Source organism: Ogataea philodendri, assembly GCF_020536065.1.
Source record: "Ogataea philodendri strain CBS6075 chromosome Unknown scaffold1, whole genome shotgun sequence".
NCBI classification, from domain to species: domain Eukaryota; kingdom Fungi; phylum Ascomycota; class Pichiomycetes; order Pichiales; family Pichiaceae; genus Ogataea; species Ogataea philodendri.
In genome coordinates, this window is record NW_025763889.1 from 170,462 (window position 1) to 192,492 (window position 22,031).

The 22,031-nt window shown below is 52.0% G+C and overlaps 23 protein-coding genes across 23 annotated transcripts; 12 read left to right on the top strand and 11 right to left on the bottom strand.

The window, feature by feature from the left end:
* Positions 1–10: 10 nt before the first annotated feature.
* Positions 11–1,216, bottom strand: OGAPHI_001846 (uncharacterized protein; the record flags this gene model as incomplete). The annotated part of the gene is made up of 1 exon (XM_046202651.1): positions 11–1,216. One exon carries the CDS (start codon positions 1,214–1,216, stop codon positions 11–13), a length of 1,206 nt encoding a protein of 401 aa, XP_046062506.1.
* Positions 57–548, top strand: OGAPHI_001847 (uncharacterized protein; the record flags this gene model as incomplete). Its single annotated transcript, XM_046202652.1, has 1 exon — positions 57–548. One exon carries the CDS (start codon positions 57–59, stop codon positions 546–548), a length of 492 nt encoding a protein of 163 aa, XP_046062507.1.
* Positions 1,217–1,341: 125 nt separating the features above from the next.
* OGAPHI_001848 (uncharacterized protein) lies at positions 1,342–3,606 on the top strand (the record flags this gene model as incomplete). Its single annotated transcript, XM_046202654.1, has 1 exon — positions 1,342–3,606. The coding sequence occupies one exon, from the start codon at positions 1,342–1,344 to the stop codon at positions 3,604–3,606; it is 2,265 nt and encodes a 754-aa protein (XP_046062508.1).
* OGAPHI_001849 (uncharacterized protein) lies at positions 1,855–3,386 on the bottom strand (the record flags this gene model as incomplete). Its single annotated transcript, XM_046202655.1, has 3 exons — positions 1,855–2,247; positions 2,964–3,228; positions 3,295–3,386. 3 exons carry the CDS (start codon positions 3,384–3,386, stop codon positions 1,855–1,857), a joined length of 750 nt encoding a protein of 249 aa, XP_046062509.1.
* A 216-nt stretch (positions 3,607–3,822) lies between the features above and the next one.
* Positions 3,823–5,567, top strand: OGAPHI_001850 (uncharacterized protein; the record flags this gene model as incomplete). The annotated part of the gene is made up of 2 exons (XM_046202656.1): positions 3,823–4,721; positions 4,841–5,567. 2 exons carry the CDS (start codon positions 3,823–3,825, stop codon positions 5,565–5,567), a joined length of 1,626 nt encoding a protein of 541 aa, XP_046062510.1.
* Positions 5,568–5,584: 17 nt separating this feature from the next.
* OGAPHI_001851 (uncharacterized protein) lies at positions 5,585–6,772 on the bottom strand (the record flags this gene model as incomplete). Its single annotated transcript, XM_046202657.1, has 1 exon — positions 5,585–6,772. The coding sequence occupies one exon, from the start codon at positions 6,770–6,772 to the stop codon at positions 5,585–5,587; it is 1,188 nt and encodes a 395-aa protein (XP_046062511.1).
* A 160-nt stretch (positions 6,773–6,932) lies between these two features.
* On the top strand, positions 6,933–8,102 carry OGAPHI_001852 (uncharacterized protein; the record flags this gene model as incomplete). The annotated part of the gene is made up of 1 exon (XM_046202658.1): positions 6,933–8,102. One exon carries the CDS (start codon positions 6,933–6,935, stop codon positions 8,100–8,102), a length of 1,170 nt encoding a protein of 389 aa, XP_046062512.1.
* Positions 8,103–8,131: 29 nt separating this feature from the next.
* On the bottom strand, positions 8,132–8,545 carry OGAPHI_001853 (uncharacterized protein; the record flags this gene model as incomplete). Its single annotated transcript, XM_046202659.1, has 1 exon — positions 8,132–8,545. The coding sequence occupies one exon, from the start codon at positions 8,543–8,545 to the stop codon at positions 8,132–8,134; it is 414 nt and encodes a 137-aa protein (XP_046062513.1).
* Positions 8,546–8,635: 90 nt separating this feature from the next.
* Positions 8,636–9,328, top strand: OGAPHI_001854 (uncharacterized protein; the record flags this gene model as incomplete). The annotated part of the gene is made up of 1 exon (XM_046202660.1): positions 8,636–9,328. The coding sequence occupies one exon, from the start codon at positions 8,636–8,638 to the stop codon at positions 9,326–9,328; it is 693 nt and encodes a 230-aa protein (XP_046062514.1).
* Positions 9,329–9,481: 153 nt separating this feature from the next.
* OGAPHI_001855 (uncharacterized protein) lies at positions 9,482–11,908 on the top strand (the record flags this gene model as incomplete). Its single annotated transcript, XM_046202661.1, has 1 exon — positions 9,482–11,908. One exon carries the CDS (start codon positions 9,482–9,484, stop codon positions 11,906–11,908), a length of 2,427 nt encoding a protein of 808 aa, XP_046062515.1.
* Positions 9,613–10,005, bottom strand: OGAPHI_001856 (uncharacterized protein; the record flags this gene model as incomplete). The annotated part of the gene is made up of 1 exon (XM_046202662.1): positions 9,613–10,005. The coding sequence occupies one exon, from the start codon at positions 10,003–10,005 to the stop codon at positions 9,613–9,615; it is 393 nt and encodes a 130-aa protein (XP_046062516.1).
* On the bottom strand, positions 10,763–12,694 carry OGAPHI_001857 (uncharacterized protein; the record flags this gene model as incomplete). The annotated part of the gene is made up of 2 exons (XM_046202663.1): positions 10,763–11,615; positions 12,204–12,694. 2 exons carry the CDS (start codon positions 12,692–12,694, stop codon positions 10,763–10,765), a joined length of 1,344 nt encoding a protein of 447 aa, XP_046062517.1.
* Positions 11,967–12,980, top strand: OGAPHI_001858 (uncharacterized protein; the record flags this gene model as incomplete). The annotated part of the gene is made up of 1 exon (XM_046202665.1): positions 11,967–12,980. The coding sequence occupies one exon, from the start codon at positions 11,967–11,969 to the stop codon at positions 12,978–12,980; it is 1,014 nt and encodes a 337-aa protein (XP_046062518.1).
* An 11-nt stretch (positions 12,981–12,991) lies between these two features.
* On the bottom strand, positions 12,992–14,797 carry OGAPHI_001859 (uncharacterized protein; the record flags this gene model as incomplete). Its single annotated transcript, XM_046202666.1, has 1 exon — positions 12,992–14,797. The coding sequence occupies one exon, from the start codon at positions 14,795–14,797 to the stop codon at positions 12,992–12,994; it is 1,806 nt and encodes a 601-aa protein (XP_046062519.1).
* On the top strand, positions 13,200–14,180 carry OGAPHI_001860 (uncharacterized protein; the record flags this gene model as incomplete). Its single annotated transcript, XM_046202667.1, has 3 exons — positions 13,200–13,268; positions 13,330–13,746; positions 13,806–14,180. 3 exons carry the CDS (start codon positions 13,200–13,202, stop codon positions 14,178–14,180), a joined length of 861 nt encoding a protein of 286 aa, XP_046062520.1.
* A 211-nt stretch (positions 14,798–15,008) lies between the features above and the next one.
* OGAPHI_001861 (uncharacterized protein) lies at positions 15,009–16,022 on the top strand (the record flags this gene model as incomplete). The annotated part of the gene is made up of 2 exons (XM_046202668.1): positions 15,009–15,135; positions 15,463–16,022. 2 exons carry the CDS (start codon positions 15,009–15,011, stop codon positions 16,020–16,022), a joined length of 687 nt encoding a protein of 228 aa, XP_046062521.1.
* A 9-nt stretch (positions 16,023–16,031) lies between these two features.
* On the bottom strand, positions 16,032–17,363 carry OGAPHI_001862 (uncharacterized protein; the record flags this gene model as incomplete). Its single annotated transcript, XM_046202669.1, has 1 exon — positions 16,032–17,363. The coding sequence occupies one exon, from the start codon at positions 17,361–17,363 to the stop codon at positions 16,032–16,034; it is 1,332 nt and encodes a 443-aa protein (XP_046062522.1).
* OGAPHI_001863 (uncharacterized protein) lies at positions 17,059–17,331 on the top strand (the record flags this gene model as incomplete). Its single annotated transcript, XM_046202670.1, has 1 exon — positions 17,059–17,331. One exon carries the CDS (start codon positions 17,059–17,061, stop codon positions 17,329–17,331), a length of 273 nt encoding a protein of 90 aa, XP_046062523.1.
* Positions 17,364–17,407: 44 nt separating the features above from the next.
* OGAPHI_001864 (uncharacterized protein) lies at positions 17,408–18,436 on the top strand (the record flags this gene model as incomplete). The annotated part of the gene is made up of 1 exon (XM_046202671.1): positions 17,408–18,436. One exon carries the CDS (start codon positions 17,408–17,410, stop codon positions 18,434–18,436), a length of 1,029 nt encoding a protein of 342 aa, XP_046062524.1.
* Positions 18,437–18,467: 31 nt separating this feature from the next.
* Positions 18,468–19,841, bottom strand: OGAPHI_001865 (uncharacterized protein; the record flags this gene model as incomplete). The annotated part of the gene is made up of 3 exons (XM_046202672.1): positions 18,468–19,034; positions 19,210–19,387; positions 19,729–19,841. 3 exons carry the CDS (start codon positions 19,839–19,841, stop codon positions 18,468–18,470), a joined length of 858 nt encoding a protein of 285 aa, XP_046062525.1.
* On the top strand, positions 19,111–20,331 carry OGAPHI_001866 (uncharacterized protein; the record flags this gene model as incomplete). Its single annotated transcript, XM_046202673.1, has 1 exon — positions 19,111–20,331. One exon carries the CDS (start codon positions 19,111–19,113, stop codon positions 20,329–20,331), a length of 1,221 nt encoding a protein of 406 aa, XP_046062526.1.
* Positions 20,332–20,373: 42 nt separating this feature from the next.
* OGAPHI_001867 (uncharacterized protein) lies at positions 20,374–20,778 on the bottom strand (the record flags this gene model as incomplete). The annotated part of the gene is made up of 1 exon (XM_046202674.1): positions 20,374–20,778. The coding sequence occupies one exon, from the start codon at positions 20,776–20,778 to the stop codon at positions 20,374–20,376; it is 405 nt and encodes a 134-aa protein (XP_046062527.1).
* Positions 20,779–21,008: 230 nt separating this feature from the next.
* On the bottom strand, positions 21,009–21,746 carry OGAPHI_001868 (uncharacterized protein; the record flags this gene model as incomplete). Its single annotated transcript, XM_046202676.1, has 1 exon — positions 21,009–21,746. One exon carries the CDS (start codon positions 21,744–21,746, stop codon positions 21,009–21,011), a length of 738 nt encoding a protein of 245 aa, XP_046062528.1.
* Between the last annotated feature and the right edge of the window lie 285 nt (positions 21,747–22,031).

A 22,031-nucleotide genomic window follows, 5' to 3' on the forward strand; every position in this document is an offset into this window, starting at 1 on the left:
GGTGTAAAACTCAATGATAATAGATCTCCTCCCAAAACCGCTTTGCCTCTCCGCCCATGCTGAACCACTGGTGCTCGGGGTCTCCAAAGAACCTGGCACGACAGTATGAGTTGTTGGATGAGCCCATTGGGTTGAAAAGCCTCGAGAAAATCACAACAATCGGGGGCAGAACAAGACTCGTGTTGCCCGACAAGAAAAGACGTTTGTTCGAGTTTAGATGCTCCAAACTTGGTAGCCACCAGTTTAGTCGAGGAATCGACAAGTTGCACAGCTTGATCACTCGCAGATTCGGCATCGGCTTGTCCATGTTTCCAGATAAGAAAACCAGCATGGCGTCCATCCCACGAATGTCTATCGAGTATAGCGTAGCAGAGTTGGTTTCCACCAGTTGGGCCATCATTTCGCCGAAAAACTTGAGATACGGCTGTTTCTTGATACTCTTGTCGTCGTTCTCGAACTTTTGCTTGATCAGGTTCGAAAAGGTTGTTTCCTCGATCAGGTATCTGCTGGGGACTTTCATCACATGTCTGCTTTTCAGCTTTCCATAGATCATGGGAGCTTTCCCGCTCGAACAGATCGTCAGACTTTTCAGACCCTTGCACCTTAATTTTGGGGTCTGTGCTTTCTTTGGGCTAAAGTCCGGATGCGACACGTTGATGTTGATTTGAAGACCCTTTAGTTTGGCCGGAAGAGCTTCTAGTAGGTTCCTCAAAAAGATAAAGTCTCCAACGTCCACTTTTAAATATCTGAGATTAACAAATTTGGGTAGCACCAGGATCAGGTTTTTTGGGATCTCGTGGTAGTTGACCACAGGGTCCCGAACTTTATCTCGTCTTGAGTGGTGTTTCAGGTCTTTGTGTGTTTTCTGGAATTCCCTGATGGAGATGTCGTTTTTGAGTTGAAAAATCTTGATCTGGGCATATATCTCTGGGTTCTCCGCCATATGGACCAGTAGATTCCATGTTGTTTGTAGATTCCAGTTGTAACGGAAGTCGCCCTTTCTTCCCACATACTGTAACCTCAAAGGTTTCAGCCCAAAGACCGTCAAATGACATTTCTGATAGATGGTCTTGCAACTGAGTAACACAGAAATATAGTCGCGTGCCTCTGTATAAGCCAATATTTTGTCTAACAACTCCTTTGGAAGACCCGCCAGCGAGTTTGGCGCAATATTGTCCAACGCATCGGGCTTCTGCCGCTTGATCCCCAAACCCATCAAAGCGTTAAAACAAAGGAACAATTTATTTTTTGATCCTTCACGCTAAACCCTTTTTCTTCGACACTGGCTGTGCAATATTTATGATGGGCTATTTTCTACGCTGAATAAAAACATCGCTCAACATGTCTTCTTTACAACTCATTGACGAGAATAAGAACTTCAATGAGCATTTGTTGCCGTATATCCAAAAATACTATGATGGAAAGGACGACAAGGGTCTTAACTACCACATCGTGTCGGTGTTTGGGTCCCAATCAACAGGTAAATCAACGCTCTTGAATCGTTTGTTTGGCACCCAATTTGACGTTATGGACGAAACAAAAAGACAACAAACAACAAAGGGTATTTGGATATCCCATGCAAACTACATTGCCTCAACGTTGGTCGAATCTGGTCGTCTGGACAACGAGAATCATCTGTTTGTTCTTGACGTTGAAGGTGTTGATGGCAGAGAGAAGGCAGACGACAAAGACTTTGAGCGTAAGTCTGCGCTATTTGCCCTGTCAACGTCCGAAGTGCTGATCGTCAATATCTGGGAACACCAGGTCGGACTGTACCAAGGAGCGAACATGGAATTGCTCAAGACTGTGTTTGAGGTCAATCTGAGTCTGTTTTCCTCCAGCAAACAAAAATGTCTACTTTTGTTTGTGATCCGTGACTTCACCGACATGACACCCATCGAGAACTTGTCCAATAGTTTGATGGCCGACCTTAACAAGATCTGGTCCTCGTTGAGTAAACCAGAGTCCTGTCAAGACCTGACAATCACAGACTTCTTTGATCTCAAGTTCACCAGCATTGCACATAAACATTTCCAGCCAGACAAGTTTGAGCACGATATCCAGCTTCTTGGCGACCGGTTTGCATCCACAGAGCTCTTCAAAAACGAGTACCACCGGAACATCCCTATCGACGCCTGGACTATTTATATGGATCAGATCTGGCAGCAAATCGAGGAGAACAAGGACCTCGACCTGCCTACCCAACAAATTCTGGTTGCACGGTTCCGTTGTGACGAGATCATGCTGCTTGCATACCAGAATTTCGAGGAACAGTACGAAAAGGTTGATTTTGAAAAACTGGACGATCCGCAAGAGTTTGCCGACTCCATCAAACAGCTGCGCACAGAGGCGCTTGTTCCGTACGACACGAGTGCCTCCAGATATACACAGACAGTGTATCTTGAGCGTCGGGAACAGCTGGCCAAGAAGATCGACTCGAAGTTGACAGAGACTAACTCGCGCCGACTGGCTAGTGTGATCAAGAAACTCGTCAAGGAGTTTAGCGACCGTGTCCAGGCGGCCAAGAAAAACCACGAGGGGTCTCTAAAGGAGATTCTTGCTGCACAGACAGCACTTGTTACCGCATCGTTCCGCGAAGATGCCGGAAAATGCATGTTTGACCATTCACAGGAACTTGAGCAACTGGAGACAGAGATCCAAGCTGCCACCGAGCAGATTCGGCGCAAGGAGAAGAGTCTACTTGTTTCGAGATTGACCAAGCGGTTCCAGAGCCAGTTTAAAGAAAAATTGACTGAGCTGTGTGGAGACCCGACCGACGATCTGTGGGACAAGGTGATGGTTGAGTTTAGCAAGATTGAGGACGGGTTGGAGTCCAAGTTTTTGGTGGACGGTGTTTACGACTACCATTTGGGATTGGATGCCAAGGAGAACGCCGAGTTACACATCGACCTGCAGAAGGCCCATTGGAGCAAGTTTAGAGACATTGTCCACGATTACGTTACCGAGGACACAGTGTCGCGGATCTTGAGAAACAAGTTCGAGGATCTGTTTAGGTACGACGAGCAGGGTGTACCAAAGATGTGGACCAACACTCTGGAGATTGACCAGCAGTACAACAAGGCTAGAGAGGCTGTGTTGAAGCTGCTACCGACGTTCAGCAGGATCGTGCTTGCCAAGACCAACGAAGAGGTTGTTCCGCCGGTGAACATTTCTTCGGGCGAGTTTGAGGACCTCGACGAGGAGGACGAGGAAGTTCCGTTTGCAGAGCTGTTGTCCACGAGACAACAAACGGGTGTTCTGGGCCGCGTCCGGAAAGAGATGGACGCAATCTACATTGAGGCCAAACGGTCGGTAATGTCGAGCATGACGTCGATTCCATTCTGGATGTACTGTCTTGTTGTTGCTTTAGGCTGGAACGAGTTCATGGCTGTTCTGCGTAACCCGCTGTTCTTTATGCTGCTGATTCTGATTGCAACCGGAACGTACTTTGCACACCAGACGGGACTGTTGAAGCCGATGCTGACGGTGGCGCGGTCGACGATTTCACAGAGCAAGACGGTTGCGAAACAGAAGCTGCGGGAGCTAATTGAGGAGAACGAGCCGGAAAAGGTGGAGACGAAGGAAGTTAATAGTAAAGCTGAATAAAAAAAAATTACTTGGCGATGCAAAAAAAAGGTTTCTCCCTCACCAGGACTTGAACCTGGAGCCTTCCGGTTCGTAGCCGAACGCGATAACCATTACGCTATAAGGGAAGAAACTGTCAGAATTAATATAGGTCCGCATATGACGAACACGCGATAGATCTCCCATTAACGCGACTTGCAAAATATACAAATAGTGGCTTCAGAGTGCGTGTTTTCCATGTCAGACCTGGTGCGCGAACAATTAGTCACACGAGCGGATACCCCGTTCCACTACACCAAGTACAGGGACGTGTCGTGTGTCCTGCCGACGTCGCGGATCGTCCTTCTGCCCCCGTTGAGCAGGCACTACATCGAAACAAACGGTTTGTTCACCACGGACCTTTTGAGTTTCTTTGGGCTGTATTTGCATATCGGCAGCGGAGTTCTCGTTTGCGCATGCCAGAAGAAACAGTCGTTCGCCATACGATTCGATAGATACGAGATCCAAGACGTGATCAACAGATCAGAGAGAAATCTGTTGTTGGTGACCAATTCGCATAAAGAGAACGTCCACTACATCAATTTCACCAATAGACCCGAGTTCAAGTACCAGGACCCCCACCCGGTGATCTGGAAAGACCTGGCAGACGAGATCGAGCTCGCTGGTACCGAACATAATATTCCCATCAATTACGAGCTGGAGAGGCTGGCGACCAGTTCGTTGCCCGCAGTGTTCCCCTTGCTGCCCGTGTACGTTGGGCTGAGACGGGGCGAGTCGATAGACGTCGTGAATCTCGCAGACGAAGCGTCGACGACGCAGCTGGCACAGAACGCCGACAAAATCGTCCTGTTCCAGCGTTTGTACAGCATTCTGGGCAGTTTTGTGGTGTCGCTGCACAAGACGGTGCCTATTCCAGCCAGCCTCGTGGCCCAGATCAGAGACTCGCCGCTCGTGGACCCGGTTTCGCGGCTGGAGGCCCATTTCAGGTTCCCCGTCGCAAAATCGGGTCTGGACGACTTCTACGACCTGTTCCCATCGGTTCTCGGGTCTGCGACCAGCAACACAACCGAGTCGGACCAGGAAACAGACGACTCTGTCGAGATCGTGGAGGAGAAGCTGACTGGGTCTGAGGCCGGGTAACACCTGGTTTGATAATAATTCCCCAAGCGGGTGGAAAATAGTGTGCAAAATGGACTCGATAGCGGTTCCGGAACCCCATGGGTCGTTAATGCTTGCGTGGCAGGTCAAAAGTGAGTATTGATGAAGCTGGAATACTAACAGTAGACCGTCATGTGCTTGTTGTTGGCGGAGGAGAGGTTGGACTGTCCAGAGTCAACCATTTGCTCCAGGCAGATGCACAGATCACAGTCGTTTCGCCAGAATTTGAGCCAACCATCGAAAAATACGCGGAATTGGGACTGTTGACGCTGATCAGACGCAAATTCGAAATGAAAGATCTCCAAATGTACGAACTGGACACAGATATAAGCACATTGGATATCGAGAAAGACCAGGAACAGATTGAGCAGGTGGCTCATAGCCGGTTTGCCATGGTGCTCACCTGTTTAAACGACTACAAACTAAGTCTGCAGATCTACTATCGGTGCCGCCAACTGGGATTGAACGTCAACCTGGCAGATAAGCCGAAGAACTGTGACTTTTATTTTGGTTCCACTTATAGACAGGGTCCTCTACAGATTATGATCAGCTCGAACGGCAAGGCGCCGCGATTCACAAACCGTCTTAAAGAACACAAGCTTCGGCCAGTGTTTGACGGGCTGGATATCCGCAAAGCTGTGGAAAATTTGGACTATCTTCGAACAACGCTGCGTACAAAGATCCACCCTGGAGAGTCTCCTGCTGTGATCAAGGCGCGCATGGAGTGGAACAGAAACATCACCGATTCGAAATCGATCGAGGAATGGACGTCTATGGACAAGTCCGAGATCGACGCCCTTTTAGCCACATACGCAGCACAGTAATAGTATTGGTCACTTAGTTAGACCTCGTCTGTTTTCTCCGGAGGGAGCATCGAAGCGTAGTGCGGAACGTACATGTACTGGCCGTTCTGGTCAACAAACTGTGACTCCGCAGCGTACGGGTCGTAAAACATCGGTGGAGCAAGCCCAGGAAGCACCATTCCCGGGGTCTGGGGGGTGCCCGGCTGGTTTGGAGGCTGGCCCTGCGCAAGCGTGGCCGCAAGCATGTGGTTTCTGTTGGAACGGCCCCAGCTCAATCTGAAACGCGAGCCTTCCACGACAAACCCTTGGAGCTGTTCAATTGCTCTTTCGGCATCGACACGCTGTGTAAATTTGACAAAACCACACCCTTTCCCTGGCGGCACCTTGACATGTACCACCTCGCCATAAGGCTCGAAGAGCGAGAAGAGCGTGCCTTCGGAGATGTTACTGGCCAAGCCACCGACAAACACGGTGGTGTTGTTTGGGTCTGCGAAGGCGGTAGCTGGTTGCGGCGCGGCGTAATAGCCCATTGGCGGAAGGCCGGGGTTCTGGTATGGGTCGAGTTCGAGCGGGTGTTGGTGGTGTTTGCGGAACGGCTGGTTCTGGTGCTTCGGAGTAGCCAAAGCCACACGAATTAATCTTCCGTCAAGCCACTTGCCGTTCATCTCTGCAAGGGCTTTCTGGCGATCCTCATCGCTGGAAAACCTCACGAAGCCAAAGCACCGCGAGAGACCGGTGGCCGGGTCGGTCATGACTCGCACAGTCTTGACCGTACTGAAATGGGTTTGGAACAGCGCGAGCAAGTGGGCCTCTGTGGTTGCGGGGGAAAGGTCCCCCACAAAGAGCGAATACTCCGGGGTTTGTGCGATTTGCGAGTTCAAAGTGGCCGCCGACGCCCAATTGAGACGGAACAATTTGTCTGTTGTGTTCGGAATGACTGTTCCATTCAGTTTCAGTGCGTCTTTGGCATCTTCCGGGGTTTCGAACTCCACAAAACAGTAGCCCGAATGGGCCAGCTGCTGAACCATCGAGTTCTGGCGCGGTTTGATCACCTTTACCTGGACGCGTTTATTTGTGGCGCCCCAGACCTGTGTGATGAACTCCTCGTCCCACCATGGCTCGATATCTCCCATCCACAACGTGCGCGATGGAACGGTGTTGGCGGGGTTTTCTGGCGGCTCGGGCAGTGCGACGGGGGAGGCGGATTGCGCAGTAGGTGAGGACATATATTTGAAGCAAAATTCAAGCAAAGACAAGCAATTGGGAAGTAAATATTATTAAAGTTTGTTTAAAGTGTTTTTTTGGAAAAAAGTGTATCTGTTTGCTATGGACGTGGCGTAAATCGACGCGACGATCAAAAAATCGCTTTGCACGCGTGTTTTATTTATGCTTTCAAGAGAGGCGCGCAAGGAGGCCAGAAAGCGCGGATCGGCGCGCAGAAAGATCGATCTGGACGGTCTGGTGTTGAGGCCGTCGCAGCCCAAGAGTCCTCGAAGTCCAGCCAAACCACGAAGTCCTAAAACACCAAAGATACGCAAGTCTCCCCGGACACCGGGTTCTAGGACCACGCCGAAAAGACTGGCCAGTGCCGAGCTTTCGTCGCCCGGCACGCCTGAAATCAGCTCCTTTATATCTCCCGAGCGCGAACGGACACCGCGGGAGCTGTTTGAGACGCCCAAGACAAGAACTTCTCGCAGATCAACAAAAACCCCACAACGGACTCCCAAGAGCGCTACTCCCAAGAGAACTCCGCAATTGGCTGCGAAACAGCGCACCCCGAAAAGCGTGGGACGTGCTGCTAAGACGGCGAAGAAGGCGGGTCGGCCACGTAAACAGGCCAAACAGACGGCTGTTGCTGCTGAGGAGCCCCCGGCCCCGAGCTACTACGATTACGTGGACGAGCAGGTGATCGAGGCGACACGCAAACGGGTCACGCAGAAACACCGCGAGAAGACGGCAGAGCGTCGCGAGCACACGGCCCAGGTACAGGAGTCTGTTCAGGACAAGAGACGTCGGTCTGGGAACTACATCGAGATCAAGTACGGACGACTGCCGCGGAACAAGACGAAGCTGGTGACGTTGGACGTGATCAAACAGGTTCTGGTGGACCATTTGGGGAGCAGCGACGCGCCGGAACAGGCGGTGGGGGTGCAACGCAAGAAACTGGAGCAGTTTTTGCGGAGTTACGCTGATCAGATCGACGCCCATTTTAGCCGGCTGATCGACACGTATTTGACAAACAACCTGATTCTGACAGAGCTGGGCGAGCTGAACAAGTTGAAGAACGAGAAACGCAGCCGAATCTACGAGATCCGGCAGCAACGGCGGGAAGTTGCGGTCAAGTTGAATAGTTTGCGGCGCAAGTACCTGGAGAAGACAGAGAACCACCGGCGGAAAATGAAGATTTACAAGCAACTGAGCAGTTTGGAGGAAGGCGGGGACAACGCGTCGTTTGCCATGACGAGACTGGGCCGGTTGCAGCCAATCATCGACCCGCAATTCGGAGTCGTTGACAAACTGCAACTCCTGAACGAACTTCTACGGGAAATACAATAATAAAAGATGATAAATTTGTACCGATTATATTACATATCGTCAGCAATCAGCGCGGCAATCATCCGGTAAAGGTAGTAGAAGAACATTAGGAGGTGGAAACCCAATTTGATAAAAGACTCCTTCTTATGTTTGGACAAAGTACGGAAGATCTCTGTGGCGTCCAACAAATGGTTCTTGTTGTAGATTTTGTTGGCATTGAACGCCAAGATCGGAAGGTTAAGCAGGAAAGTGAACCAGTAGCCATTGATTAGAAACAAAGCAGTCAGACCGGCGTGCACAGCAGCCTCTGGAACAATATAGTTGTTTAATTTGTTGCACAACTCGATAGGGTTGATGTAGTCGCACTCCAAGTCGCTGTACATGATGGTGAAGAACACCTGGAGGAACAAGTTGATGGCGTTAACCACCACTGCCAGTATGAATAACCATGCTTCGCCCGTCATGTTGATAAAGAACAAATTTCAGTATCTAGAAAATTTTTTCTCCTTTGCACGCACGCCTGCCAGGATCCAGTTGCGGCACAACCATTGCGAATGTTTAGTAGGACCGATTTGGTTCAGGTCCCCGAGGTGAGTGGACGGCTGAGTTTGGGAATGCCGCCGGCCAAGGCGGCCGTCGCGGTGCCCTTTGCTTACAAAGTTGCCGGCCTGGGAGTCCCCAACGTGCTGGATCTGGGTTCCGGAAAGGGCTACATGGCTCGAATCCTGGCAAACGAGTTTGCACTTAAAGTGTGCTGCGTCGATCGCGAGCCCGATCGACTCCGGTCCAGTCTGCGTGTGCACCGTCTTATCCAAACGGAAATCGTCACCGACACCACGCTTGTTCCTTCTGGTAAGATGGTCACTGTGGCGGGGGACATCGCGGACGATCGTCCCATCTGGTCCCGGGCGGCGCGTTTCTATCGACTCGACACACCCGTGCACCAGGAAATACAGGAAGTTGTAGTAGCTGGTCTGCAACTGTGCGGCGAATTGGTGTACCATGCTGCGGACCTGGCCATGAATTGTCCCAAAGATCAAGTTCGCGTTTCGCGACTGGTTGTGGTTCCCTGCTGTTTGCACCGGATCGAGCGTTTACGATGCTCAAAAGTGACAGGTCCAAACATTCTCGCAGATACGATATTCGCCGACATTCGACAGTACTTACTGGATAAAGGATTTGGGGAAGTGCAAATTGAGTACTTGAATGATGGTTACTATTGTGTGGAGGCTTCAGTGCCTGGATGAGTGGCTATTTCGGGAACGTTGGTTTCTAATTTGGGATATTTTTCAGGCGGGCTGTGCAAGTTATTTCAGGGCCCTTCTTCGGCTCGAACGCGGGTCTCAAGGTGGTATAAGAAGGCACAAATCTCATCAGGTTATCACAATACATAACAAACCATGAAGCTTGCTTGGTTGAGTTTATTGTTGACGGGTGTTTCTGCGACCTATGCTCCTATCTACGAAAGCTGCTACACCCCAGAGGGTGGATTTGTGAGAAACGTTGACGGCTATATCCCGGAAGAGTTGGACTACACCGGGCCTCGGTATAAGAAAGCCAACCAGAATCTGGTCACTTTCCTTGAGGCGTTGAACCTGGAAGATTTCGAAAACTTCCCCTGGAGCAGCAGCCTGCTCGAAGATCCAATTGATATCCATATTGCTCTTTCTGGAGGAGGTATTCGTGCTTTGATGGTGGGACTTGGCGAACTGTCCGCGTTGGATTCTCGTTCTTCAGGATCCAACCTCGGAGGATTACTTGACTCGGCTCTGTACATCAGTGCTCTTTCTGGAGGTGGTCTCACACTGGAATCTATGCTTTTCCAGAATTGGACCTCGATTGATGAGATTATGTCTGACCTCAAAATTTTACAGGGCCCAAGCTCATTCTTCCCTTCCAGCGATAATGAATGGTTGGATCTCATAAGCGAAGTTTATCCGAAAAGAGAAGCCGGATTCAACGTCACCATCGCTGATATCTACGGCCGGATCATCTCCAGATTGATCTATACAGACTACCCAGAGTACGGCGCCAACGTTCGCTGGTCCGATATCCCTTCGCAGGAGGCCTTTATCAACCACGATATGCCATACCCGCTGCTCATTGCCACAGGAAGCGCATCTGCCAGTCTTGCTCCCCAAGATCACGTGACCTTGGAGTTCACTCCGTACGATATGCGTCCAACCAACTACGAACAAACTCTCAGTGTTGTGCTCAAATACCTCGGTACGCCGATGAAGAGCGGAGTCCCTGAAAATGGATGTGTTGTCGGATACGACAACATCGGATTCATTTCTGCTGCCTCTGCGGACTATTTGGTTGAATACCAGCAGGAGCTTAGCGACCCGGCTTTCCTTTCGTCGGTGGGCATGCCTATCTCGCCAGACCAGCTGGAGCAGGTGCTGACCCAGTTCGGCACGAACTTACACGATGCTCTGTTTGCCGAGGTTCCTAATCCGTACTACGGATTGGATTTCGACCTTGCTGGTTTGGGCGAGTCAGAAACACTGTACCTTTCTGACGGTGGAGTTGATCTCGAGACGATCCCGCTGCAGCCGGCAATTGAAAGAGGCGGCGACTTTGTCATTGCCTTTGACAACTCGGGAAATACCGAAGATAACTGGCCAAATGGCACGTCGCTGTATGTCACCAAAGCCAGGTACGGAGATTATTTCTACAACCTACCCGAGACCATTCAAGACTTTGTTGACCTTGGACTGAACAAGAGAACGGTCTTCTTTGGATGCAATGCTTCGACTGTGGGCGCCGACGGCTACGTTCCTCCATTGCTTGCCTACATTCCAAACCGCGACCTGATCTACTCCAGCAACACCACAGGCATTCACTACACTGACGATGAGTTCAATGGAGACCTGTTCAATGGTATTGTGCTGTCCTCCGAGGGCGGCATTGATTTTGACCCGGAGTTTGCGCAGTGCATTGGCTGTGCCGTCGTGGAGAGACACATCGAGCGGCAGAACCTCGCTTTTGGCGAGCAGTGCAAGAGATGTTTCGAGCGCTACTGCTACGAGCCATCGAGCAGCTCCAGCAGCTCCAGTTCTAGCAGTTCCAGCACGAAAACTGCCAGCTCCAGCTTCTCCAGCTTCTCCAGCTCCAAGAGCACCCCCGTGGCTACCTCCACAAGAAGCTCTGCTCCTGGCTCCAAGAGCACACCTGCTTCCTCGAAGAGCACACCTGTCTCCAAGAGCTCGCTGTCCACCGGTAAGCCTAAACCGTCCAGCGCAGCCCCTAAAACCAGCTCCACCTTCAGCTCTGCTCGCTACTCCAACTCCTCCACCTCCACCGGCCCTGCTACCACCGCTGCTACCACCCGCTCCCCTGGCGCCACCACCCTCACAGATACCCTGCACACCACCGCAACAGACACACTCGTCTCCTGCTCCACTAGCAGCGTCAATCTGTCGACCTTCACAGTGACTGTTTCCGACAAGAGCACCGTGGTTGTCACTCTTCCGTGCCCAGAGCAGCCATGGACCGCCGGCTCCGGCACAACGGCCAGCGGCCCATCCGGTCCTGGCACAGGCCTAGCTGCGGCCTTGGCCCATTTCAGCGCCACCGGTGCTCCTTCAACAAAGCCCGCTGGCTCGGCTACCGCTTACTCAGCCACGGCCACTGCCACCTCGGCCACAATCACTTCTGCAACCAGCTACGGCTTTGGCTCAGAGTCCAGCGCCAGCGCCTCCGCAAGCGCCTCCACCTTCACTTCATCCACCGTCAACATTGTCTCGCTGGCAACAGCCGGTGCAGTGACAAACGGAATCTTCTGGCTTGGCTCTTTGATTCCTCTCCTTTCTCTCTTCGTGTAGTATTATTTACGGCTGTGCAACAAATATTAAGCTTTAGATTTTTCACAAATACTTCTTAATGCCTAGCGTTTCCAAAAGCAAGCAGGATCTGCAGCAGCTGCTGCACTCGCTCGACGAGAACATCGTCACATGGACCCCGCTGCTGTCCACACACACGGATTCAAATACCCCGACCCTGCGGTCGTCGCAGGTGGCGGACCCGCTCGCTGAGCTGGGCAAGCTTGCCAAGCTGGTCCACGCCCACACAACAAAGGTTGGCATTGTGTTCAAGCCGCCGATCTCGCCCGACAACTACCACGCCTGTTTTGTCGAGGTCGAGGCGCTCATACGCACGCTCGTGCTGCTGGTGAGTCTGTGCTCCCAGCTGGTGGCAGAGAAGAAGAAGTACTCGAATCTGTACGTGCAGGCGATCGTGGAGGCCACGCAGAGCCTGCTGGGCTTCTTTAGTGGCCTGAGTAAGGAGCTGGTGGAGATGCTGGACGCAGAGGACGGCGAGGGCGGCGCAAGACTGGTCTCGGTGGGGAAGATCTGGGACGTTTGTGACACGTTTGGCGGACTGGTGCAGAACGGGGCCAGCGGCGTGATCAGAGCCAAGTTCAAGGACTCGGCCGCGCTGATCGGCGACGGTCTGGAGGAGTACGAGGAGTGGCTCGAGGACCCCAGTGCCGGCAACGGCGACTTTTTCGACCAGAGCGACGAAGAGGAAGACCTTTCAAACCAGGACGACGAGGTGGACCCGCAGCTGGTGGAGTTTGGGAAAAAGTGGGTGCCGAAGCTCAAACTCATCAAGCTCCTGTTTGCCACCATGGACAAGAATATTGGCAAGACTCGCTACACAGAGAAGGAGTCGTCTCTTCTGGACACGCTCAACAGCAAACGGCTCGAAATCGGCCAGCTCGTGGACGAATTCGTGTCTACTATAATTTACGATCTGGACCTGCCAGCAGCGAAGAAGAACGCCAAGGAACTCATCAGAGTCAGCACAGAGACAGTGCGTTTAGTCTCCGGGCTGGACGCCAAGAAGGCCAAGTGGTTCGATACTTGGAAACTGAAATTCCAGGAGAGTATATAGTAATACAATAATCACCAATCGCCGTCATCTTCGTCGTCGCTATTTGCAACCTTGGCCTTTCTATTGCTGAGAGCTGCTGCCAATGCATCGGCAAGCGATGCTGGCTGACCAGGAGTGGCAGAGGACTGTGGAGCCGGAGGAGGGTCTTCACCACGGGCCTCTTGGAGCAGGACGCTTGGCTTTTCGAGCTGCGATTTGTCAGTCTTCTTGAGCGAGCCAATGCCAGCGTTACGGATCGATGAAAGCAACGCATCTCTCGGGTCCCCAGCAGCAGGAGGCGACGGCATTGTAGCTGGAGGCGGCGGAGGTGCTGCAGGTGCTGCTTGACCTGCTGGGGGAGGCGGTGGAGCTGGAGGTGCTGCCTGAGCTGCTGGAGGGGGAGGAGGGGCCACAGGGATCGATTGAGGCTGTTGTTGAGGAGGAGCAGCAGGAATCGGGGAAGCCATCTGTGGAGGAGGAGGTGGAGCAGCAGGGACAGGCGACGACTGGTAGCCTGGCTGTGGATGGTGAGGAGGCAGCTGTGGGGGTTGGGGAGAAAACGTTGGTGGCACTGCTCTTGGAGGTGTTTGCGGAGCTGCTGGCACCGGTCTGGCCCGCGACGGTGGAGGTGGAGGAGCAGCGCCTCTGCGAGGAGGTGGCGGCACAGGGGCCGGTCTTGATTCTCTTGGAGGCAGCTGCGGCATATTTCTCGATGGTGGGGGTGGGGGAGCCGGGTTCCTGGATGGGGGTGGAGGTGGAACAGCGCTGCCGCGAGCAGGAGGCGCAGGTACCGTTCTCTGGGCCGGTTGCTGGGTCTGGCGTTGCTGGTACGAGTGGGGCATGTAGTTCAATGCTGGCACGCTGTGGACGGCGGACGAGGTGGTGGCAGCAGCGGCCACTGGTTGCGGCGACGGAGACGCTGAAGGCGGTGTTGGTGCTGAAGGGAGAGATGGAGCAGCCACAGGAGCAGGAGGTGGCGGTGGAGCCCTTGCTTCTGGAGTTTCGGCTCTGGAAGGCCCCGAGGAGCTCTCGCTGCCGTATGGAGTGTCAGGAGAGGAGTTGCGGTTTGCCGGTGGAGGGGGAGGCGGGGCTTTCTTTGTGGTTGCCGAGGAGCTGCTGGTAGCACTTGCACTGCTGGCGACTCTGGCGGACTTGTACTGGTATTTGCGAGGAATAGGAGGCTCGAGCCCCACCAAGGGCCCGCCTGTTTGGGCTATGTAGTTCTTGATGAACTCGCGGTTTTCTGCAATCATGTCTTCGCCAATACCCACGCTCTCCAGCTCTCTATAGAGCGACCTCCATTCTGGCGGTGGTTCGTCCTCGTAGTAGATGAGTCCCTTTGACCGTCTAGTACGCTGTTCACTTTCGAGCCCGGACATGTCGCCGCGGAACCCGACTTTTGCGGCTGGAGCCGGCTGTTTCTTGACCTCCACGCCGTGCTTGTTCTGAACGGTTTGTTTTGAGCCGTGTTTATCTCTGGAATTGACCTTTTTGTAGAAACTAGTTGCTTCGCTCTTGTCTTCGAACAACAGGCCATAATAGCACTCCTCGCACTCGAACGAGTGGAAAAACGATCTATCCTGGTTGTAATCGAAATCGATGTACAATTCCTGGTCCCAAAGAACACCTCTGTGGCCGACAATGTCCACGAGCTTGAGAAAGAAGGTGTGACCAACCAAATCGTCTGCCAACACAATTGCGCCAGAAAGACCGGTGGGAGTCCAGTGGTCGGGCTCTGGATACGCAATGTACAGTCTGGCGACCGCGGCCGCCATAATTTTGTTGGAGGCCTTGGGAATGGCCCGCTTGATCTTCTCCTTGTCCTGAGAGTTGATCATTTTGCCAGCTTGGTTTTTGGTGTGGTGCACACCAGTAGAAAAGCCAAAAATTGTGCTTGAAAATTTTTGCTCTCTTTATAAATAACATGTCTGGAAGACAAGGAGGAAAAGCCAAGCGTAAGTACACAATGATGATTAAAAATGGATAGTGAACAATCTCCTAGTTTCGACGTTGAGGAGAAACCGTTGCCTTCCTACTGAAGTACTAACAATGATAGCACTGAAGGCTCCAAAGAAGAAGGTTCAGGATTTCGACGAGGAAGATCTGGCGTTCAAGCAGAAGCAGAAGGAGGCCGAGAAGGCCCGCAAGGAGATGGCTGCCAAGGCCTCGGGCAAGGGTCCGTTGGTTGGCGGGGGAATCAAGAAGAGCGGCAAGAAATGAACCCCCCATTAGTGTTTCTTGTTGATGGTTCCCACAACGTAGATATACAAATAGAGCGAACGATATAGAAGTGTAGTGGTAGACAAGGCGTATTAGTAGTTGATCGAGTGCTCGCACGTCTTGTTTCAAGTCTGGTATTTCCAACATCTACCGTTCCCTCCGCCAGCCCCGTCCATAAGACGTCCTATTACCTAATTTTGCCTCTTTGCAATAAGTATTTATTTTTTCTTAACAGCGGAGATGCTGACCAAATATAAAATCGTGTTTCTGGGCGACCAGGGAGTGGGGAAGACCTCGCTCATCACCCGTTTCATGTACGACACGTTCGACGCGCACTACGCAGCCACAATTGGAATCGATTTCCTCTCGAAAACCATGTATTTGGACGACAAGACCATCCGTCTCCAGTTGTGGGACACTGCTGGACAAGAGCGATTCCGGTCGCTGATTCCAAGCTACATCCGAGACTCGAACGTGGCGATCATCGTGTACGATATCACAAACAAGGAGTCGTTTCAAAACGTGAACAAATGGTTCGACTACGTCAAGCAGGAGCGCGGGTCTAATGTGTTGATTATTCTTGTTGGTAACAAATCGGACCTGGATAACAAAATAATCGCCAACGAGGAAGGAGAAAGTCTGTGCAAGAAGCTGGGATGCAACTTCTTCATCGAAACCAGTTCGAAAAACGGATACAACGTCAAGAACCTGTTCAAAAAAGTGGCCAAGCTACTTCCCGAACTACAGGACGAAAACACAGATCAAGCTTTGGAAAACGATAAAGTCCAGATGATCGACGTGGCCATGAATAATCAAGAGTCCGCTGACGGATGTCAATGTTAAACTACTCATCTATTTGATATAAGCCTTGAGCAACCGCAGTCTCTCGACTGCCTCCTCCAGCACCGAATCGTCCTTACAAACAGCAAAACGAAGACAGTCCTCGATCACGTGTGCGTTCCCAGGCAGATAGAACTCGGAAGGTGGGATACTAACCACACCAAACTGCTTGATGAGCCAGAACGCAAGTTTGAAGTCGCGAGGCTTGTGCTCGATCTCCTTAGGAAGTTCAGCGTCCTTGGGGATCTCCACCTTTTTGAGATTCACCAATAGGAAGTATCCTCCGTCTGCCACCGTGTATGGCAATCCCAGCTCGTCAAACACAGCCGTAAAGATTTTATACTTGTTGATATACTCTTTTCTGGTTTTTTCGTAGTAATCGTTGGTTCTTGCCAATTGAAGCGCCTGGGCAGTGGCCTCTTGCATCACGTTTGGTGTACTGAAACAGATCCGTGTGTGGGCCAAAGCGCAGTACTGGATCACCTCCTTGTCTCCGATCAGCCAGCCAACACGCCAGCCCGTGGCAGCAAACGTTTTACCGGCAGAGCCAACGGTGACTGTTCTTTTCCCGATCTCCGGGCTCAACAGAGCGACTCTTGTGAAGTCATTGTAGTACAGGTTCTCGTAAACCTCGTCCGACAGGATCAGGAAGTTGTGTTTCACGGCCAGGTCGCCGATCCGTTGCAGCTCCTGTTTGTTGAACACCTTGCCGATCGGGTTGTGCGGGGTGTTGAGCACGATCATCTTTGTTTTTGGCGAGATGGCAGCCTCCAGCTCGTTCCAGTCGATCGTCCACTCGTCGCCGCTCACGGTGCGCTTGTCAAAGTCCGCTGGCGGGTGCAATTGCACATACTTGACTTTTCCACCAGGCATCTCGATGTTGGAGATGTACTGGTCGAAAAACGGCTCGAACACAATCACCTCGTCTCCCGGCGCAATGAACCCAAAGAAACACGACAGCATGCCCTCATTGGCCCCCGTGGTGACCAAAACCTCGTCCTTGGTCAGCTGTCTGCCGTACGCTGGAGAGTAGGTGTCGATGATCGCTTGCACCAGGCTGGGCCGTCCTTTGGCCGGAGCGTACTGGTTGTTGCCAGCAACGTCCAGAGCGTTCTTGGCGGCCTCGATCGCAAAGTCGGGAGGAGAGTACGAAAAGAACCCTTGGCCAAGGTTAGCGTTCTTGCGGCCAGATTCCTGCTCGGCAGCAGCTGCCGTTTCGTTGATCAAAGACCAAATGTCCTTGCCGCCAACTTGGAAATATGGATTGTGGGATGGAAGAGACATGGACCGTGAAATACACAAGGATGAGTAATTGGAAGGAATGCACAGTCTTCTAGATAACATGTTCGTGCGTGTACAAAAGCGGAAATCGCGAGAAAAATATAGCTATGGCTTTTTCCAACTACTCTTGCGGACTTGACTCTGATTTCGCCAATAGGCAGCGGATCTTGCTCGCACGAAAGGCTGCGCGGTACGCTGCCGAGCAGGTCGCGGCCGATGCGCGCGCGCGGGTGTTTAATCCGGCAAACAGACCGAAAAACGCAAACAAACGCAACGGGATCCTGGAATCCTCGTTCGAACGCTGGGTCCAAACCCCAAGCCCCTCATTGGTCAACCACTCGCCCGTTGCCAAACCACGGGCCTCGCAACCCCCAGATCCAGATCTACAGACGCTTATCTGTGGCGACGAGATGATTTCACCCCGGACCGGAATCACGCGCAGTCACGTGCACGCCAAGGGCTCGCTCCAGAGCCATGTAAGGATGTTGAACACCCTGTTGCACATCAACCTGCTGCAAGGCCGGTGGGAGACCAGCTACCGCACGTTTGCCTTGCTGATCAGGGTGTATGGCACCGACACCCGAGAGATGTGGCCTGTGGGGGTCGAGATTTTGCACCGCCTGAACGAAAAAGAGACCGGGTGCGAGAACGACCCGGTTGCGGCTCGCAGCAGGTCCACACAACAGGTTGCTAGGCGCTACCAGCCAAAGATATACCGGTTCCTGCGCTTTTTGGACGCGACGCACGATAATAAATTGTCCGAGATCACTGGCCGGTATCCGTATCAGGTGATCGATAACGAGGTCGATGAGCGGCTCGAGGACGATCTCGACAAGAGGGACTACCAAACACAGCATTTTCTCAAGCTCAACACGGCGCCGTTGTTCAAGTCCGGGTCGAAAACACATCTGGCCATGTATGTGATGGCGTTGCTATGGGAACTAACCGTTGCCGGGCAACACACCCAATTTTACGAGCTCGAGCACACATTGAAGGTGAACTACGCTGGCGATCTAACCATGTTGCAATACCTCAAGGCGATCAACAAAGTCCGCGAAGGCCTGCACGGGTCCGGATCATCCAGCGCCCTGGAAGAAGGAGACTCGCTCCTGCGCGATCTGGGGTTTCTAGAATGACCAGTTATCCGTCCTCTATGTACATGCATGTCTATTTATCCGCGCTATCGGAGTCTTTAAGCTCCTGTTCTCGTAAAACCTGTTTTTCCCGCTTGATTTCCCCCACCAGGTTTGGAGGTTGGCCCTTGGAAACGGGCATCACCAGCTCCGGGTTGTCATTTTTCGTTTCCACCGCCTTGACCAGCTTGTCGCCGCCAATGAGCTTGACCACCTCGCGCAGCTCCGCGATCTCCTCCTCCATCCTGCGCACGTCGCTCTCCATGCCCTCCTTGCGGTTCTTCTCCTTGACCCGTTGTCTATTGGACTCGTACAAAAGGGCCCCCGCGGCCACGCTGAAGATGAACGTCTCAGACAGAATCTCTGCGCCGTTCTGGATTGCCTTGGCCTCGTTCAACGGCCGGATCTGCCGCGCCTTGCTGCCCATCAACGATGTCTTGAGCCGTTCGTCCAGAAAATGGAAGTACTGCGCAACCCGCACACACGTCACCTTGAACCCCTGGTGGTTCTTGGCCTCCGACTTGATGGTGTTGGCGATCGGCTTCGCGATCTGCCGAACAAACAGCGTCGTGAGCTTTAATGCTATCGAACTCATATTGCCCTGTCCACAAACAACACAGCCTAATTTTTTTTGTCTCTTGTCCGCCACCTAATTTTCTGTGTCGTTGGGACAAGCCATGATCCTCCATGTGAAATTCGCCCTGTACGCGCTGCTCAGCTCGGCAATGGCCGCGTACATGGTGTACGACGCGCTGTTGGAGCGGCCGAACTACTACTCGGCCGGAATGAAGATGTGTCGCGGGCCTCATTTGATGGCCATAGGCAACTGGCTTCTTGTCATGGCAATCACCGTGGGGAAACTGCTTCAGGTGCTTCTGTTTGGCGAGCTGCGAATCATCGAGATGGAACATATCTACGAACGGTCCTGGTTCATGATCACAAACATGCTCATGACTGTGGCCGTGCACCGCAAGGAGAACACTTTGCTGTTGGGAGTGCTGGCCAGCGGCCTGTTGTTTATGAAATGTTTCCATTGGATCCTCGAAGACCGTCTAGAGATGCTCATCCAGCAAAAAAGAACCCTCCGCAGCACCGTCTTCAATAGAAACATCGCCGTGCTGGTCCTGTTCATATACCTCGACAACAAGATCGTCAGGTCCTGCATCAACCGGTCGTTTATCCACTCGGCCGACGTGTTTCTGATCTTCGGGCTCGACTTCTTCGTGGTGTACCTCAACATCCTGGATTCAACATGGAATTTTGCATTAAACCTGATAGAACTGATCTATCTGAACCGGAACCCAGAAGAAGACGCGTGGGAGTCCAAAATCTGGCTGTCCAAGATCGGGTCCTTCATTCTGAATCTCATCAAGGGAGTCTCTGTGCTGTTCCTCTTTGTCGGACTCATCTACGCACACCGGTTGCCTGTCAACTTTGCAAGAGACATGTACACCTCAATTGCCCGGCTCGTGAAACAGTTCAAGGACATCCTGTACCTGGTGAAGGCTGCCAGAAACCTCAAGAACAACGTCCTCAATGCCTCCGAGTCCGATCTCGAACGGGACGATATCTGCATTATCTGCAGAGACGATATGGAAATTATAGCTGATAAGAACCATCGAATGGCGCCGAAAAAACTCCACTGTGGCCACGTTCTACATTACGGATGCCTGAAAAGCTGGCTTGGACGGTCTCATGTTTGTCCTACCTGTCGCCGGAACGTGTTTGAAGACCGTCCGAAACAGAAGGAGAAAACAACCATCAATATACCACGAAACGCGTTCATTCCGCCGGACTGGACCGTGTTACCGGCCACCCGCGCAGGAAGCAACTCCTACACCATCCAGGTCAACAGCCAGACGGTCGCTCAGCTACGGACACGTACTCAAATAGAATAATCACGCTTAACATACACACACTATAGTATACAAAGAAGTGGCCTACTCGCCACGACCCTTACTTTTCTCAACCTTGAGAAGAAGAGCCTTGTTGATGTGAGGAAGCACACCACCGTATGCAATGGTGGCCTTGATCAAGGTGTCAAGTTCCTCGTCTCCTCTGATAGCCAATTGCAAATGTCTTGGGGTAATTCTCTTCACTTTCAAGTCTTTAGCGGCATTTCCGGCCAGCTCGAGCACCTCTGCGGTCAAGTACTCTAACACTGCGGCAAGGTAGATGGCGGATTTCGATCCAACTCTGATTTTAGATTGGGCTTGTTTTTTCAAGTATCTCTTAATTCTTCCGACCGGGAACTGGAGACCGGCTCTGGCAGAGTGGCTCTGCGATTTGAGGGAGCTCTCTTTGGCCCCGGACTTTCCTTTTCCTCCGTGAACTTTACCAGACATATTAAGATGGAAGAAGCTTTAAAACAAATAGGTAAACAAATGTTTATTATTTGAATGTTTATATTTTTGGTGGCAAGTACCAGGGCCGGGTAAATGAGATTTACGAGAGTTGTGAAAAAAAAACAAAACACACAGCACACACCAAGGATAAAAAATTGGGGTGTGTGCTGGAGATAATTATGGTGAAATGCAGCGTAAATATTAATTACTATCGTGTATCGTATGTATTATTAGATGCCCAATTCGTTGAGGGCAGGTAGTCTGTAAGACGAGGAAGGGGTGTGGGGCATTCCCATAGTGGCAAGGGTGTGCGCAGCAGCCGAGTCCGGAGTGGCCATCTGGGTATTAAGCACGTTGCTCAGCCAGTTCTTGGTATTGGTTGGGGTACCTGCGGACACAGGTGTATTGTAGTTGTTCATAATGAAGGAGACCGAGTGAGGAGAGTTGACTCTGCTTGTAGGAGCAGAGGTAGGTTGGACAGCGCTCGACTTTGGAGTAGGGAGTTGAGAACCATGAGGGGAGAAGTTGGAGTTTTGCACAAGAATAGGGCCCGGTTTGTTGGACAGGTGGGGGCGGAATTCGTTGTTATTAGCAAGGAGAATGCTTCTGCGGGGTGGCGGGAGCATTGCCCCCTGTTGCACCACGGCAGGCACTTTTGAAACGGGGCCAGGAACAGGCACGGAATGCTGTTCAGTTTCCTCAGATTTCATTCTAACGTTGACCTTCTCACCAGGATAGGTGAGAATGAAGTTCTCGTAAATGTGGACTGTTTGTTTGTGTTGTCTCAAGTTGTCCAGTCTGGAGAATCTACGAGCACAGTGTTCGCACTTGAACGGACGCTCACCGGTGTGCTTTCTAATGTGGCGAGCCAAGTGCTCGGACCTGGTGAAGGACATGGAGCAGTTGTCGTAGCCCACGCACTGGAAAATACGGCCCTTGTGCTTTTTGGTGGAGGAGTTTTTAGGCATGTGTTGTCTACTGAAAAAAACGGAACAGGGGGGAGGGGAAATGATGATGTTTTTATAGGGACCAAAAATAGTAAGCGAAATAGATTTCGACTGCAGAATGCGTTGGGAGAGAAAAATTCTCCGCTGTGCTGTGCCTGAATTCCTGTGAATTTCCCCTGGCCTGGGGGCGAAGGCCCTGCTGGATTCGTGACGCTTCGCCCGGGCCGTGAAATTTGAGCAAATTAATCCGTCCGAATTGTGCGTGTGACCTGCACGCTGCCTGCGAAATTACCCAAAACGAACGAT